At 39.1% G+C, this 14109-nt stretch overlaps 1 protein-coding gene across 1 annotated transcript in view; it reads left to right on the forward strand.

Annotated features, from left to right (window-relative positions):
* LOC149297844 (E3 ubiquitin-protein ligase RNF130-like) overlaps positions 1–14109 on the forward strand; it is a 102309-nt gene that overhangs the window by 47875 nt on the left and 40325 nt on the right. The window contains exon 3 of the mRNA XM_089488063.1: positions 11769–12019. Coding sequence (XP_089344189.1) covers positions 11769–12019 — 251 coding nt within the window. The remainder of the gene's footprint in view (positions 1–11768; positions 12020–14109) is intronic.

Genomic DNA, 14109 nt, shown 5'->3' on the forward strand with positions numbered 1-14109 from the left:
GCAAACACTTCTACTGTGTCTGGTGCATCTTCCCACAGCCATCGCCATTATTCCGCATCTACTGATGCATTTTCTCTTACATCAGAACCCCTGAATGGTTTGGGCACTTTGCAGAGTATATCTTGTAACATTTTAACATTTTAGTATTATTGTTATTATCTTTCATTTATATACCAGCAACAATTTACTGAGTGCTTTAGGGCTACACAACTAATCGACGGAATCGATAATAATTCATAACGAAAATAGTTCTCATTGATTTTCATTATCTATTAGTTAATAGCTTGAATAGTTGGTCTGGGTATAGTTAAAGTTGAACTCACTTCAGACAGATGCTACTTCGGAGCTGAGTGGAGAAGATGTGCCAGACTGCAGGCTGCTGTAAGGTATGTATCCCTCCCATACTTCGGTCTGATCCGGGCCCCAGTCTTTCTGACTCCCATCATTAACTCCCCAGTCTTTCTGACTCCCATCATTAACTCCCCTGGTCCCCTCATTAACCCCCTCTCACCATTCGGTCTGGAAATGAGATAAACTCCCTCTCACCCTTTGTTCTGATCCCGTTCCCAGTCCCCTCATTAAATTATTTTGAATAAACGGAAAAAAAAAAATCTGATTCATCAAAAAAAACAATTGGCCAACTAATCGATTATGAAAATACCTACATTGAAAGGGTATGACAGAGCTTGGCAGAATAAGACAAACATTTTGCAAATGGGATCCCATTTAAAGGGAGCTCTCAACTATCATATGAATTAAAGTGTCTTCCTTTTATACCTGTGTCAGGGTCCAGAGCAGAGACCCCGATTGAGCTACTCACCCGAGTTCTCGCTGACCGCGGGTACCAGCTCCCACTCCGCTGCTCCCGCTCCTACTGCACCGGTTGTCCTCGTGGTGGAATCTATGAGCGTGCGCGCCCCTGCCCCATCCCTGAGTGCAGAAGGCAGGGTATGTGCGCCAACAACGCCACAGACGGGGGCGGGACAACCCACGGCGGTAGATTTAAAAACCAGCACTGAGTATCACTATTCTACGTTTGCTATTGCTACTTATCTGATTCCTGTTACTGACCCCTGGCTTTTGATTATTGACTACGTTGCTCTCTCCAATCTTGACCCCTGGCGGTTGATTACTGGACTTTGCTGCTCTCTCTACCGTGACCTGCTTGGTTTTCGGTATCAGACACCGCTCTGTTTAGCTGATCGGTCCCTGCCTGTTTGTGAAGCATCCTCCATACTAGGTTCCTCATCCCATCTCCTGAAAACCTGTCTCTATACACCATGTAGACCTCAGAACACATAATCAACACGTAATCAACAAGCAACCCAACTCTAGCCAGTGTTTAAAATTTTTTTTTAAGGTTATGAAGAAGACCTTATACCATATCTTCCGACATTTCAAATAACCAGAGAACATGTGGTTAGAGATGTAACCAGGGAACACAGTAGAGCCCTACGCAGGACTGCTTTTTTAATCCCGCTCCCGCTGTTTTTAATCCCCATCCCGCCATGTGGGTGTTGCGATCCCACATTTGTGGCCAATCACGCCCGTCTCCTTACCTGATTTCCCGCGCAGTCCCGCAAGGCTGCCCTCGAGTTGTTCCCTCACAGCGTCTCTTCTCTTGCTCCGCCCAGGAACAAGGAGTCACAGGAAGTTACATCACATCACGTGACTCCGCCTTGTTCCTGGGCGGAGCAAGATAGGACACACTGTAATGGAGCAGCGAGAAGGCAGCCTTGCGGGACTGCGCGGGATTACCGGGACCCACAGGTAAAGTGCCTGACCGCCCGCACCCGCAAGTTTTTTGGCGGGTCCTGCGAGACCCGCCTCCCAATGCAGTCCTTGGGACCGCATCAGTATAGCAGAAGTTTGTTTTTTTATTATTATTACCTAATGGCTTACATATATTTCAATAGCGTTTGCATTATTGTTACTTGTGCATAGAATGCCCATTCTTCTTGATTGGCTGCCTGTTTTGTTTTGCTTGCTTTAAACATTATTAGTGAAGTTGTTGAAATAGAACTCTTTCCCCGACCTCTGGGTTATAAATTAGATTGCGTTACTTTAAGCAAATAGAACTGGTTACCTTTGACGTTTACTGGCTCCACAAGTAATCGCTGGTCATCCTGTAACTTGCGTGGACATTTTACCGCGCCTTAAATCCTGCATCCCTATCCATGGACTCCAGCTGGGACTATAATAAGATGACATTAATTGAATTTGGTTCTTTTGTTTCCAGATGTAGAGGAGGTGTGTGGGAGGGAATGTGCGCTGGAAATAGAGGCCGACATGATGTAGATAAAAATATACTGTACACGAGAGGGATTTCAGCCATGTCTCAGACAAGAACCCTTTTCATATTTTAAAATAAAATGTGAGCTACAGGGAAGAAAAAAAGCACAAGTAATAATACCGTACAGTTCCATGCATCCATCTTGTGTCAACGACTCAGTACATAGCCTAAAAAAAAATGTTATGTGAAAGAAGGTCACTTCATGGACCTTCAGCATCTCTTAGAAAATATACTGCAACAACAGTTAAAAAAATATCTGAATAATTAAAATAAAATGTATTCTTTTCTCTGTTTTTGCCATTTGGTAATTTCCAAACAGGTTGGTGTAATGCATACCTTGGTAGTGTTCAAAACCTGTTATATACAATGTAAGGAGTAGGGACCTAAGCTACGAATTCCTAGGTTTCTCTGTTACTGTATGTTTTTTGACAATGAAATGTAGTTTTTGCTGTTCCTGTTTATTTTAATAAGACAGTCGCCCCCCCCCCTGTACTTGTTTATGAATCCACATTTTAAGGGGACAAAGCAGGACACATGTTCTAGTGGTACGGTTACAGGTCTGGACCATGATGTGGTTTACGGATGAATGAACCTGTCTGTATAAGTCCATAAAGCACGTGGAATGTGTATCTCGGAGAGGAACAGAAAATGTTTCTTTACACCCAGGCCATGAGATTTTCAGATTGCAGGTCCACCTCTACCCTGATGATTTGGAACCAATAATGGGTGGAGCGTAACAAATATCTTCAGGTTGCCCCAAACGAATTAAGAACTGAAATAAAGCTAAACTAAAGATACTAACCAGTAGCCTGGGAAAAGCAGTGCTTATCTTGGAGACTCCATGTGAAGCTCGTTCATTTATGAACATTAGAACCATCATTTTTTTTTTATTTCTTCTGCAACATTTTCATTGTAGGTATGATTGCTTTTATACTCTAACCATGAGGAAGCTTTTCTTTTAATAACATGACAGCTTCATATCAAGTCTGACCTACCTCTTAGAGCATCTTGAGAAGTCTTTAGTGTATGTCAACATATTTCACAATATAATACACAAGCCATAAATCAGTCATGTATTGAATACAATGATTTAGATTTTCTTGTTCTGTTTTGAAACTTGTCAGGGCTGCATTTCAGACACAGTATAGCTTTGTTCCTACCTGCTACATGGTTTAAGTTTTACGTTATTATCATACAAACCATTAAGCACCAGAGAAACAGTATCAATAATGTGTAAGTATGTATGCATACAGGTTGTTAAAGGGTCACCAGCTAATAGAAATCGTCAGATCACTGGCTTCAGGGAGAAACCAATGTTCCAAACATTGTCACTGGGGAGAAGCTACTTGAAACACACAAATACATAAGACTTTATCTTTATAATGATGATGCTTACACAATTGCGCACACAAACATTTTGTTCTTCTTGAATATATGTAAAGTAGAACTGGCAAGTTCCAAAAATCCATGATCCTAACTACGATCGCTGACCCCTCCATACCTTTTTGTTTTAGTTGGTTGTTCTATGATGCAGTAATTGCTGGATCTTGTTTACCCATTGTACAGCCCTGTGCATATAAATCAGTGTTGTTAATTATTAATAATAATAATGGTTTTACATAGGAACTATATATTTGTAAACAATATCTACTACTTCACTCTCATGTGCAGTCTGCTTGTTTACTGGTTCCTACTTGGGATGTTTCTAGGAGTCTAATGCAGTTGGCTCCAGGGCATCATGGGAAATAAAGGGACATTTGAATAAAAAGCCCTAGTTTAGTTAGAGTTGGCATACTTGGTTTGTGAGCTTGTCCCTGTACTTAAGTGTCCTGGAACAAATCCCGGGAAAAAGGCAGTTGAAGGTGGTGGGAGCAGGGCCGGTTGGGGAGATCACGAATATCTCTCGTACCTGCCCAAAATTAAGGGAGCCTGAGGTCTGTTCCTTCAGACCTCTGCTTCAGCACTCCTTAACAATGTGTTCCGGCAATTGATCATGAGCGCTGGGATATGACGTCATGTTCCAGCGCTCAGCATGGGAGCCGCACTCTCAATGGGGGAGTGTTGAAGCAGACGTCTTTGTGTGTGTCTGGGTATGTTATTGTTTGTGTGACAGGGTATGTTAGTGTGGACATGTGTTTATAATGTTCATTCATAATTATCATATGACACAAATACGTGCACTTCCATCATTGCAACTAAAATAGAAACTCCTTAAAGATTGTGTTTTAATGTGATCAAACCTTCATAGAACATGCTACAGAATTCAATGTTTTGTGTAAGTGGAACAGAACCTGTGCATTGGGTCAATGCAGCAATTGACCATTGATGTCTGTTGGTGGAGAATTGGGTAACTTTATGGTGTCTGTAACCACATAATGTGTGAGCTTGAAAATGTCTTCAGTAAAAGACTGGTCATAGAGAAATCGTGCAAGGAACATACGTAATAAAAGTGGTAGATGCAGTCACCTATGCTAGAGAGACCTAGACCACAAAATATGGTTTTGTACTATCATACTATTTGATAGTGGGATTCATTTTCCTAAATAAAATCAGAACAGCATGATTTTCTAAATAGAGGTTGTTAATAACATCCATATTGTAATTTCATCTAATAAATCCATCTAATACTTGGCAGTACTAATCTGGTCTGCCACACTGATATAGCTAAAGAGTTTATGTTGTTTACCAGGCAAAATGCTAAAAACGTGCTCTTCCCAAAGGATAACAGTAATCAGTAAAAAACAGAAGAGAGTAAGGACCCTAATTTCTTCCACTTCAGGTTAAATTAGGATGCATGTCCACCATATATGGGACACCTTTGGAAAGAGATTACGTATTCTAGTAGGGCATAAATACCAATGGAATAGAACTGGTTTGTTAGCTCTAAATGCTTGGTACAGACTGATGCTTTTACCAGACTCACTACTACTTTGTTCCATTCCTCTTTCATAAAAGACCCCCCCCCCAGTTCTTGCTTTATTCTATTAACATAATAACATAATATAACTCGGGGTGGGGGGGTTCTCTATGCATCACTAACATGTTATTGCAAAGAGCAGTTGTCCCACCTATAAATGAAGCTTCAGCACAAATATTTCACTGTCTAGGCTTGTCCTTGGTGGACCTTTAAGAGCTCTGACTGTGATGCAGTGTGGTGTTTATCCAGGGGGCATTAATAGAGATCTGTTCTCAATAATGCCCAATTTTTCTGAAGGAGTATGATTCTGATGCCACAAATTACACATTTTATGGTTTCCCTATGATTTATGATCTTGGCAGATAATGTCGTCTCTAAAAAGGCTGCATGGATGTTTTGATTTTCACAATTTGTGAGATGTAAACACATATAGAAGGACTGGAGCATTAAACATAAATAACACTATTTTAAATATTTAAAAAGTCTAAAGAGCAGATTAACTGAATAAGAACCCTTGAGTAATAATATCATTTACTTACCCTGCACTTTCTCCTGGAGGGAGTCAAGCACTTTACAGAATATATAATATCTACTTTAAAAAGAACAATTGCACAGCCATATCAAATGACTTTGGAACAACGGGAAGGTATGGTTCAAGAACCCAGAATAATGATAATTTCGTTAAACACTTGGTTGAACACATAAGTTTTACTTTCTTAAAATATGTAAGACATTGTAACACTCATGGGAATTTTTAAGCCACGGGCCGGTAAATTTTGAGAAAGCTTAACATGCAGATTTTGATATTAAAACACAGGCCGGCAGCCAAATATTTCCCCTATTGCCAGGATTACAGATCAGCTGTTATGTGGCTATGGGCATGGACACTACAGCATATACTGGCCATAGTAGTCAAGGCCTAGGGCAGAGGGTCGTATGGGGCAATCAGGTTCTGCAGTCCACCTCTTAACCATGGGCCATTCGAAAAGCTCTGGAATTCCCTTATACCTAATATTGTAATTAAATATCACCTCCCAGAAAGCATTACAATATATCTTGAATTGAAAATGTAGTAGTTAAGCAATGGACGTATCTCAAGTTTTACTAATCATGATTAAATATGTTACAGCCATTGCAGAATGAGTAAATTCCAGGTCTGCTGCATTTAGTCTACCAAGCTTTGTGTAATAAAATGGCTGCCTTGAGATGAAACGTACTAATTATGTTTCTCGGCATCACTCAAGTAATCAATGTCCAGAAGTTGACTTCTCTGCAAGAGTCACACTAATGGCTGCCCACAAACTCATCATGGTGCGGTCTCTTCTTGCCGGCACCACAGCACACAAGACAACGTCTGTCTGTTTCCTCTTACATTTACAGAACAAGCCTTTGTAATGATTTACTGGGAATAATATGGGACAAGACAATTACTGTAATAGAATATCAAGTCACATGGGGAAAAATAGGGTCCTTTAATACTTACTTCCTGGAAGGAATTTAAGAAAAACTATATTCCTAGCATCCAATTACGCATATATCTTCTAAATTGTAAATAGACAATCTTAAGCAGTTCAGGATGGGGAGCATACCTAAACTTGTGTCTCCAATTCAGAATTATAAAACATTATTGTCCACAGAATGTTCAGGTAATGGAAATGTATTATAAAAGTACAGAGTACTTGGAGATAAATATAACCATTGGCATTAATGCAAAATTATATGTGTTATACTTTACCTAAATTGTTAGTTATTTTTTAAATATATACATATATTTCAAAACGTGCATTGAATGTACAATTGATGAAAATGAATCATTAAAAAAATACATTTAAACTGCCAAAATTCCATACAGAGTTTTTGAGTTAAATATACCCATTGAAAGAAATGTAAAATTAACAAATATTAAAGGGCATATGTCATGCCTGAGAAGAAACTGAAACTAACCTATCGTTTGTGTTATTATTATTATCTTTATTTAATATTAATATTGTTATTATTATATTTTATTTATGCAGCGCTAAACAATTTATGCAGCGCTTCTTACAGTACATACATACAGAGGGGATGACAAAACTAGAATAGACAGACTAAGACAAACCAGCGGATTGGGTAAACACTCAATTGTTCTAGTTACTCACATTTGTATTATCCAGCTCTGACGTCAGTTTTGGCCCTTTTACCCTTGTCCCAGATTTTCTTGGACGTCAGCCAACAGTCAATATAATCTAGTTACATTTTCTCGGATGTCGTCCAACAGTCAATTAACTATTGTTACATTTTATTGGAGTCATACTTCTCAGGGCATTACTGAGGATAACCCCTTTGGAGATGTCTAAGCATAAAGAGGGCATGATCGAGCCTGTGGGGGGCAAAAATAGAGAGGGCTGGCTTGTGGGCTCGGCTGGTTTGGAATTTGATAGTTAGCTAGTCAGGGGCTACTTCCTTTTCATTTATTATTCACTAATAGAGTTATTGCACCCACACTCCCAATTTATTGGCTTCACTTAGGCACAAGTGTTAGCGTTGAGCTCCTGCCTTTGTGAGAAGGAGTTTTGGGGGGTCATGTTAACCCACCTGGGCTGGAGGGAACCAAGATGTGAGGTTGATTGGAGCAGGTACTATGGAGAGGGACGATAGTTGTGAAATTCTGGTGGGTAGTGCCCGACCTACCTGTTGGGGTTTGGTTACGGCCAGTGGTGTTTGGCGAGTTACTACTATGGAGGCAGCTCAAGACAGGGTTATTTTTAATGTTCAACGGTGTAAAACGGTGTTTTAGATTAACCGTTTAAGGGTAAGGTCTATAGAATGCTATAATTTTTTAGTACATTTAAACATGTCTCGGAGTTTAATAAAATCCCCGGTTTTTTTACCGTCAGTTTTGCCAATTAAACAGATGTGAAGTCAAGTTTGCAGAGGTATCATTGAGAGAGACTAAAACGCTAATGAATCGTTCACAAATTTACATTTTGATTATGCCAGCCACGTGTCCACGTTCCTGTCTAGTCCCGTTATACTTATTAGCAAAACTGTCAAATGCTGAGTGAGACTAAAGTAGACTAAAAAAGAGGGCTGCGCAGCGCATAAAACATACAAGTAACAGCACATGCATTGCCATAAAGAATGAACTCAGCGTGGAACGCCCACTCAGCCATGGAGAGAATACTCAATGTGATTAATATATTTTACATATCAGGCAATGGTTTATATCTGCAGGCATTTTCACTGCCTACCTCCCAACATTTTAAATACACGTTTTCTGATGTTTCTGTTTACATTATTGTGATTTTTAGGGCTCGTTGCAATGTACTCATATCCAACATGCGTCTACGCACAGTTAGGTCCGGAAACATTTGGACACTGACAGAAGTTTTGGTATTTCGGCTTTTTACCAAAATAAATTTACAGTTAAATAATGAATATGGGCTTAAAGTGTGTTATCTCAGTCTTAATTTGAAGGTATTCACTTCCAAATTGGAGGAAGGGTTTAGGAATTACAGCGCTTTAATATGCAGCCCCCTCTTTTTAAAGGGACCAAAAGGAATTTGACTTTTTTTTGTTATTTATTCATCAATTTAGCAGGTGAAAGGTTTGGAGTTGATTCGAGGTGTGACATTAGTATATGGAAGCTGTTGCTGTGAACCCACAACATGCGGTCCAAGGAGCTCTCAATGCAAGTGAATCAGACCATCCTTAGGCTGCAAAAAAAGAAAAAATGCACTTTAATTGCATCTCGGTTGTTTCATTTCAAATCCATTGTGGGGGCGTACAGAGCCAAAATTATGAAAATTGTGTCAGTGTCCAAATATTTCCAGACCGAACTGTATATATTTATGTCCTACCCAATATAGTGCACGTTTCCTGCTCCGTTGCGTGTAACTTCTTGGAAACATATAATTATACAATTAAAAATATCCTTGGTTAGTTTATTTTAGGGATCAACCGTCAAAAGGTAAAAAAAACCACAGGCCACATCTCAAATTTGTGGAAGAATGAATTTGGTTCTTCCGGTTCTTTAAGAATAGTTTTGGCCAGCATAGAGAAAAATGAATCCATTTTAAATGCTACACTAAAACCCATATCTTTGTGGAAACGTTATCAGTGATGCATGCAAATCAAACAGTTATTCATATTGATCTAAATAGGATTAAGTGTGCAATATTCATGCCTGGCATGCACTGCACTTAGGCGGTTTCTGGCAGATGATATATGTTTATGCACACTATCTTAATTGGTGAAATAGAATTTTGTATGGGTTGTAAAAATCTATGATAGGACTCCTTAATTCGCAATGAAGATATTTTCTTTTCAGCGATTTTGTGTGCAGCAATCATCTGCCATAATAATTGTGATGCAAAGATTCATTTTCTTAATTAAGATTTTACCCCCCCCCCCCCCGATATACTGTCTGGGTAAGGCTGGGGGGAGGTTGATTAGGTCTCCTGCTGAGTGGAAGAACTTTCACTTTATATATTATTTAGCCAGTATGCGTCCAGGTTAATTTTAAAACCTATCCCCAGGATCACGAATGGTCCTGGATTACAGAATTGCTCAGTTTTGCCTTGAGGGGATGTGTATAACACCTTGTTTCAGAATCACTGATCTGGATTGTAAGCCTCAGTTTCATAAGGTTTATTTTTGAGCTATGTCTGTAGGACCACACACTGATCCAGTCTCTCAAGGCATGTCGTTGACTGATTATCGAAACCGTTGGCTTCAGAGAGTCTCAGAAGCAAGGTAGGGAAGAGTGGACTCCAGATAATATGCTGGCATCAAACTCTGTGTGTCTGTCACCATAACAGCTCTCAGCATAAGTATGTTCGTCTGTTGGACCTACCTGTAGCTTGTGTTATTTGCTTGTCAATAAGTGTAAATGCTTTTTGGGATATAATAGTCTACCTCATGGAAACTGAAATAAGTGGCAGTCTGTGGCAGGACCAGTATTATCTAATGAAATCAAATGAATCAAATTATTACCCTTCCCACTCGCCCTTACAAAGGCCGCCTGAATTAACAATAATCAGCAACAGTAGGGTTGAGCTAATTTACTGTGGAAGAAAAATCACATAATTACAATTGTGTTTACTGTTGAAACACATGGTTTACATGGTTTATTTAGAGTGTGAATACATTGTAGGATTTTGGGTGTGAGTGTGGACATTAGTTCACAAGAGGTCAAACAGCATAGGGCTTTCATTTTATATTACACAGAGAATAGCTCCAAGGTCACCTTTCATGCACAGTACATCTCTGTCTGTTCCTGCTCATCGTCTGTATTTTGTGCTCTCGCAGCTTTGTGGATCACAATGTGAAATTGGTACTCACTTGTGAAAGGTTATATTGAGCAAAAATATAGACGGACCAGATGTTTACAGCAACAATAACTCAGTGGCACGATAACACAGATGCCTGGTAATAATTCCGTAAGTCTTCAGCGGCAGATTAGTGCAAGCTCTGGAGATCTGTGACCTCATGTTCACTTAGTAAAAAAACACCCCATCAATTCATCAACTAATCCCTACCAAGTAGTATAACGTCAGCTGCACTTATGATCGCAGTAGAACGCCTTTCTTATATCGATACTTGTCTTATGTTGGCTAAAGAAAAGGACATTCATTTTTGGAAGATGTTTTTGGAAATGTTAACCTTCATAAACTTGGTAGAGCTGATGAGATGGGGTCATCAACAGGCATTTCAGTAAAATACAAATACTGTAGGGACGCCAAGCAGTTTCTTTCATAACTTTTTTAAGGAGAAAGCATTCAAAAGTATTTTAGAAATGAGTAGGTATTTGACTAAAATATTTTTGAAGATATATTTGTCTTCATAGCGTAAATGGTCCTATCTTTTTTTATATATATTGTGAGCAGGGTAATTTACTATATTCTAAGCCGAGTTAATGCTGCGTGGCCACCAAACCCCAACGACTTGACCATATCTGTTATATTCGTATATCTGTCACTTTTTTCCATGAAAGGATTAAATATTTAAAAAAAAAAACTTCCATAAGAAACCTTTTGCAGCTTCTTTCTGCCACTATGGCGACGGGGCCTTTCTTTTATAAGCTTGATTTTCACATGAATACAGACTAGTGAATTATGAGCTCTTAAGCACAAATACGAATGAAATAGAAACCGGACACCGTTAAAGAGCCTGAACATGAAACAGAAATAATGTGTATCTTTATTAGAATTTCCTTACTAATGTGTGCAGAGAGAGAGAAAAAGGAAAAACATAACTTTTACATAATAAAAGGATAGCTAAATACCAAATTCCCCAACCTCTATATGCAATGTTTCTATGTATAAAATTATGCACATTTACAGTTTTTTCAGAATATGACACTAAAATGATTACGAGATACATCAAATGTGTGAAAGAAAAAAAAAATCCATGCATTTAGGAGATATATTGTTTTTAAAATATATCCCAACTCATTGCTTCAATTTTAAAGTGAGAATGACCCCTTTGTATGTGTTAAAAAAAAATGGCATTTTTGCATCCATAAAATGTTGGTATATTATTTGTCTTCTTCATCAGAAATGTTTTCATTTTTTTAAGGAACGGGAGATATAGTTGCCATAATAATCTCCGAGTCAACAGGTCGAGATATCTTGAGCTATGTCGAGAGGAATATATCTGTTCTTATGGCCATCGCAGTTGGGCCACGTAATCCTCCTAAGAATTTCAGCCGAGGATCGCTGGTCTTCGTTTCCATCTCTTTCATAGTCCTTATGATTATTTCATCGGCCTGGTTGATATTTTACTTTATACAGAAGATCAGGTACACAAGTGCTCGTGATCGGAACCAGGTAAGCCATTAACGCTTTATAAGCCACCTCTCCATAGAAGTACTTATGTGAAAGAAACACAACATTCGCCCTACTAAAGTAGACCTGCCATAAAAAAAATATATTGTTCAAAATGTTATGAAAACATTGTCTGAATGTTATTGTATATGTTTCTGCTGGATACCTCTATGTATATGGATGCAAAAAGTTTAGCAAAAAGCTTTCATGTGCATTAAAGTACATACGATGGCTTGAATGTCCCTTTAAGGCCCTGTGCTACAGGAAAGCTGCAGATTGCACCTCACATATGTTCTTACACTGTTTTATGTTACCATTAATGATTGTGTACTACGGCTGGCATGGATATTGTTAAGCGGAGATAGAGATCTGTCATGGGCCGCTTGGGTCATACAGTTTGACATGAGTACAAAATGGCAGGTGGGAGCAGCTGCTGGTGGTTGGACTGTTGTGGTGTAATACATATGGGAAGCATTAGATACCTGTGGGTTTTTTTTAAACATCTAAACATTTCTGGGACCAAAGAGCAATCAAGACCACAACTTCTATGTCTCCATAAATAGGTTTATCTGTTAGAACAAAGTAATATACATATAGCACTAAAGCACTCATTGAAGAAAGTAGTGAGACAATTGTTGTAGGTACTGTAGGTTCTGTATTCTTGAAAAGATGGAGAAGAAGGAGACCTTGCCCTTCTAAGCATGAGTTTTTATACCCCTTTACGTTAACAGTTCTACTTTATATGGGCAATATGTGGATTTTAGGAATCCTATTGGACCTTTCATATGATACACTGGCATTCCAAAGAGCGCCCTCTAACAGTTACGTCACGTGAGTGAAAACACATGATCCTGGCGCTCGTTGCATTCATGCCTAAAGTGTGTATATTTCTAGGAAAGGCTGGCTTTAGAAGAATGACAGGGCTCTAAAGGCAGTTTCTAGGCAACTGTATTTAAATACATTTTAATCACAGCTTTTAAGAGACATTAAAGAGAAAAACAAAATGACAGATAGCTTTCTTTTACTTCTCTCTACATGATGAAAAACTTATGTGGCCAATATTTTATGAGGCTCCCTATGTGGAACAGCTATTAACAATCCCCTTTTGGGAGCATTGCATCTTCAAAGCAAAAAAAAAAAGTAGAGATGCTCCATTATGTCTATGATTCTTAAAGTAAACTGACACAGTCACAGGTTTTGTTTTTGGTCTTCTACTTAACATATACCGTATTTGCTCGATTATAAGACGACCCTGATTATAAGACGACCCCCCTAAATCTGAATATTAACTTAGGAAAAAAAGAAAAAGCCTGAATATAAGACGACCCTAAAGGAAAAAAGTTTTACCAGTAAATGTTAATTCATGTAAACTATTTTTTTAAATAAAAGCTATGATTGAGAAAAATATTTTTTTTGTTTTTATTTCCTTGTATTTTCCAACTTGTCCCCCAGTTACGCACATCTGCCCCCAGGCTTGCCACACCAATATGGCACTGTGGCCCATGATATGCCTTTTAACCCTCTATATGCCACTGTGCCCCATGGTATGCCTTTTGACCCCCTATGTGCCACTCTGCCTCCAAAAATGCCTTATACACCTATATCCCATTCTGGCATTTAGGGGGTTAAAATGCATATTATGGGGCAGAGTGGCATATAGAGAGGTATAAGGCATTCCAGGAGGCAGTGGCATTAAGGGAGTTAAAAGGCATTGTATAGAGCACTCTGCCTCCAGAAATGCCTTATACCCCTATATGCCACTCTGGCATTTAGGGGGTTAAAAGGCATATTATGGGGCAGAGTGGCATATAGGGAGGTATAAGGCATTTCAGGAGGCAGAGTGCTCTATTAAATGCCCCCTTAACGCCACTCTGCCTCCTGAAATGCCTTATACCTCCCTATATGCCACTGCCCCATAATATGCCTTTTAACCCCCTAAGTGCCAGAGTGGCATATAGGGGTATAAGGCATTCCAGAAATGCCCTATGCCCCCATTTAACACACACACGCACACACACACACACTTACCGGTGCTTCCAATTTCCTGCTGTATTGCCGGGGCAGCGGGTTGACGTCTCCTTCCGCTGCAGCCG

Source organism: Sceloporus occidentalis, unplaced genomic scaffold (assembly GCF_023333645.1).
Source record: "Sceloporus occidentalis isolate IW3139 unplaced genomic scaffold, rSceOcc1.0.p SCAF_36, whole genome shotgun sequence".
Lineage (NCBI taxonomy): Eukaryota > Metazoa > Chordata > Lepidosauria > Squamata > Phrynosomatidae > Sceloporus > Sceloporus occidentalis.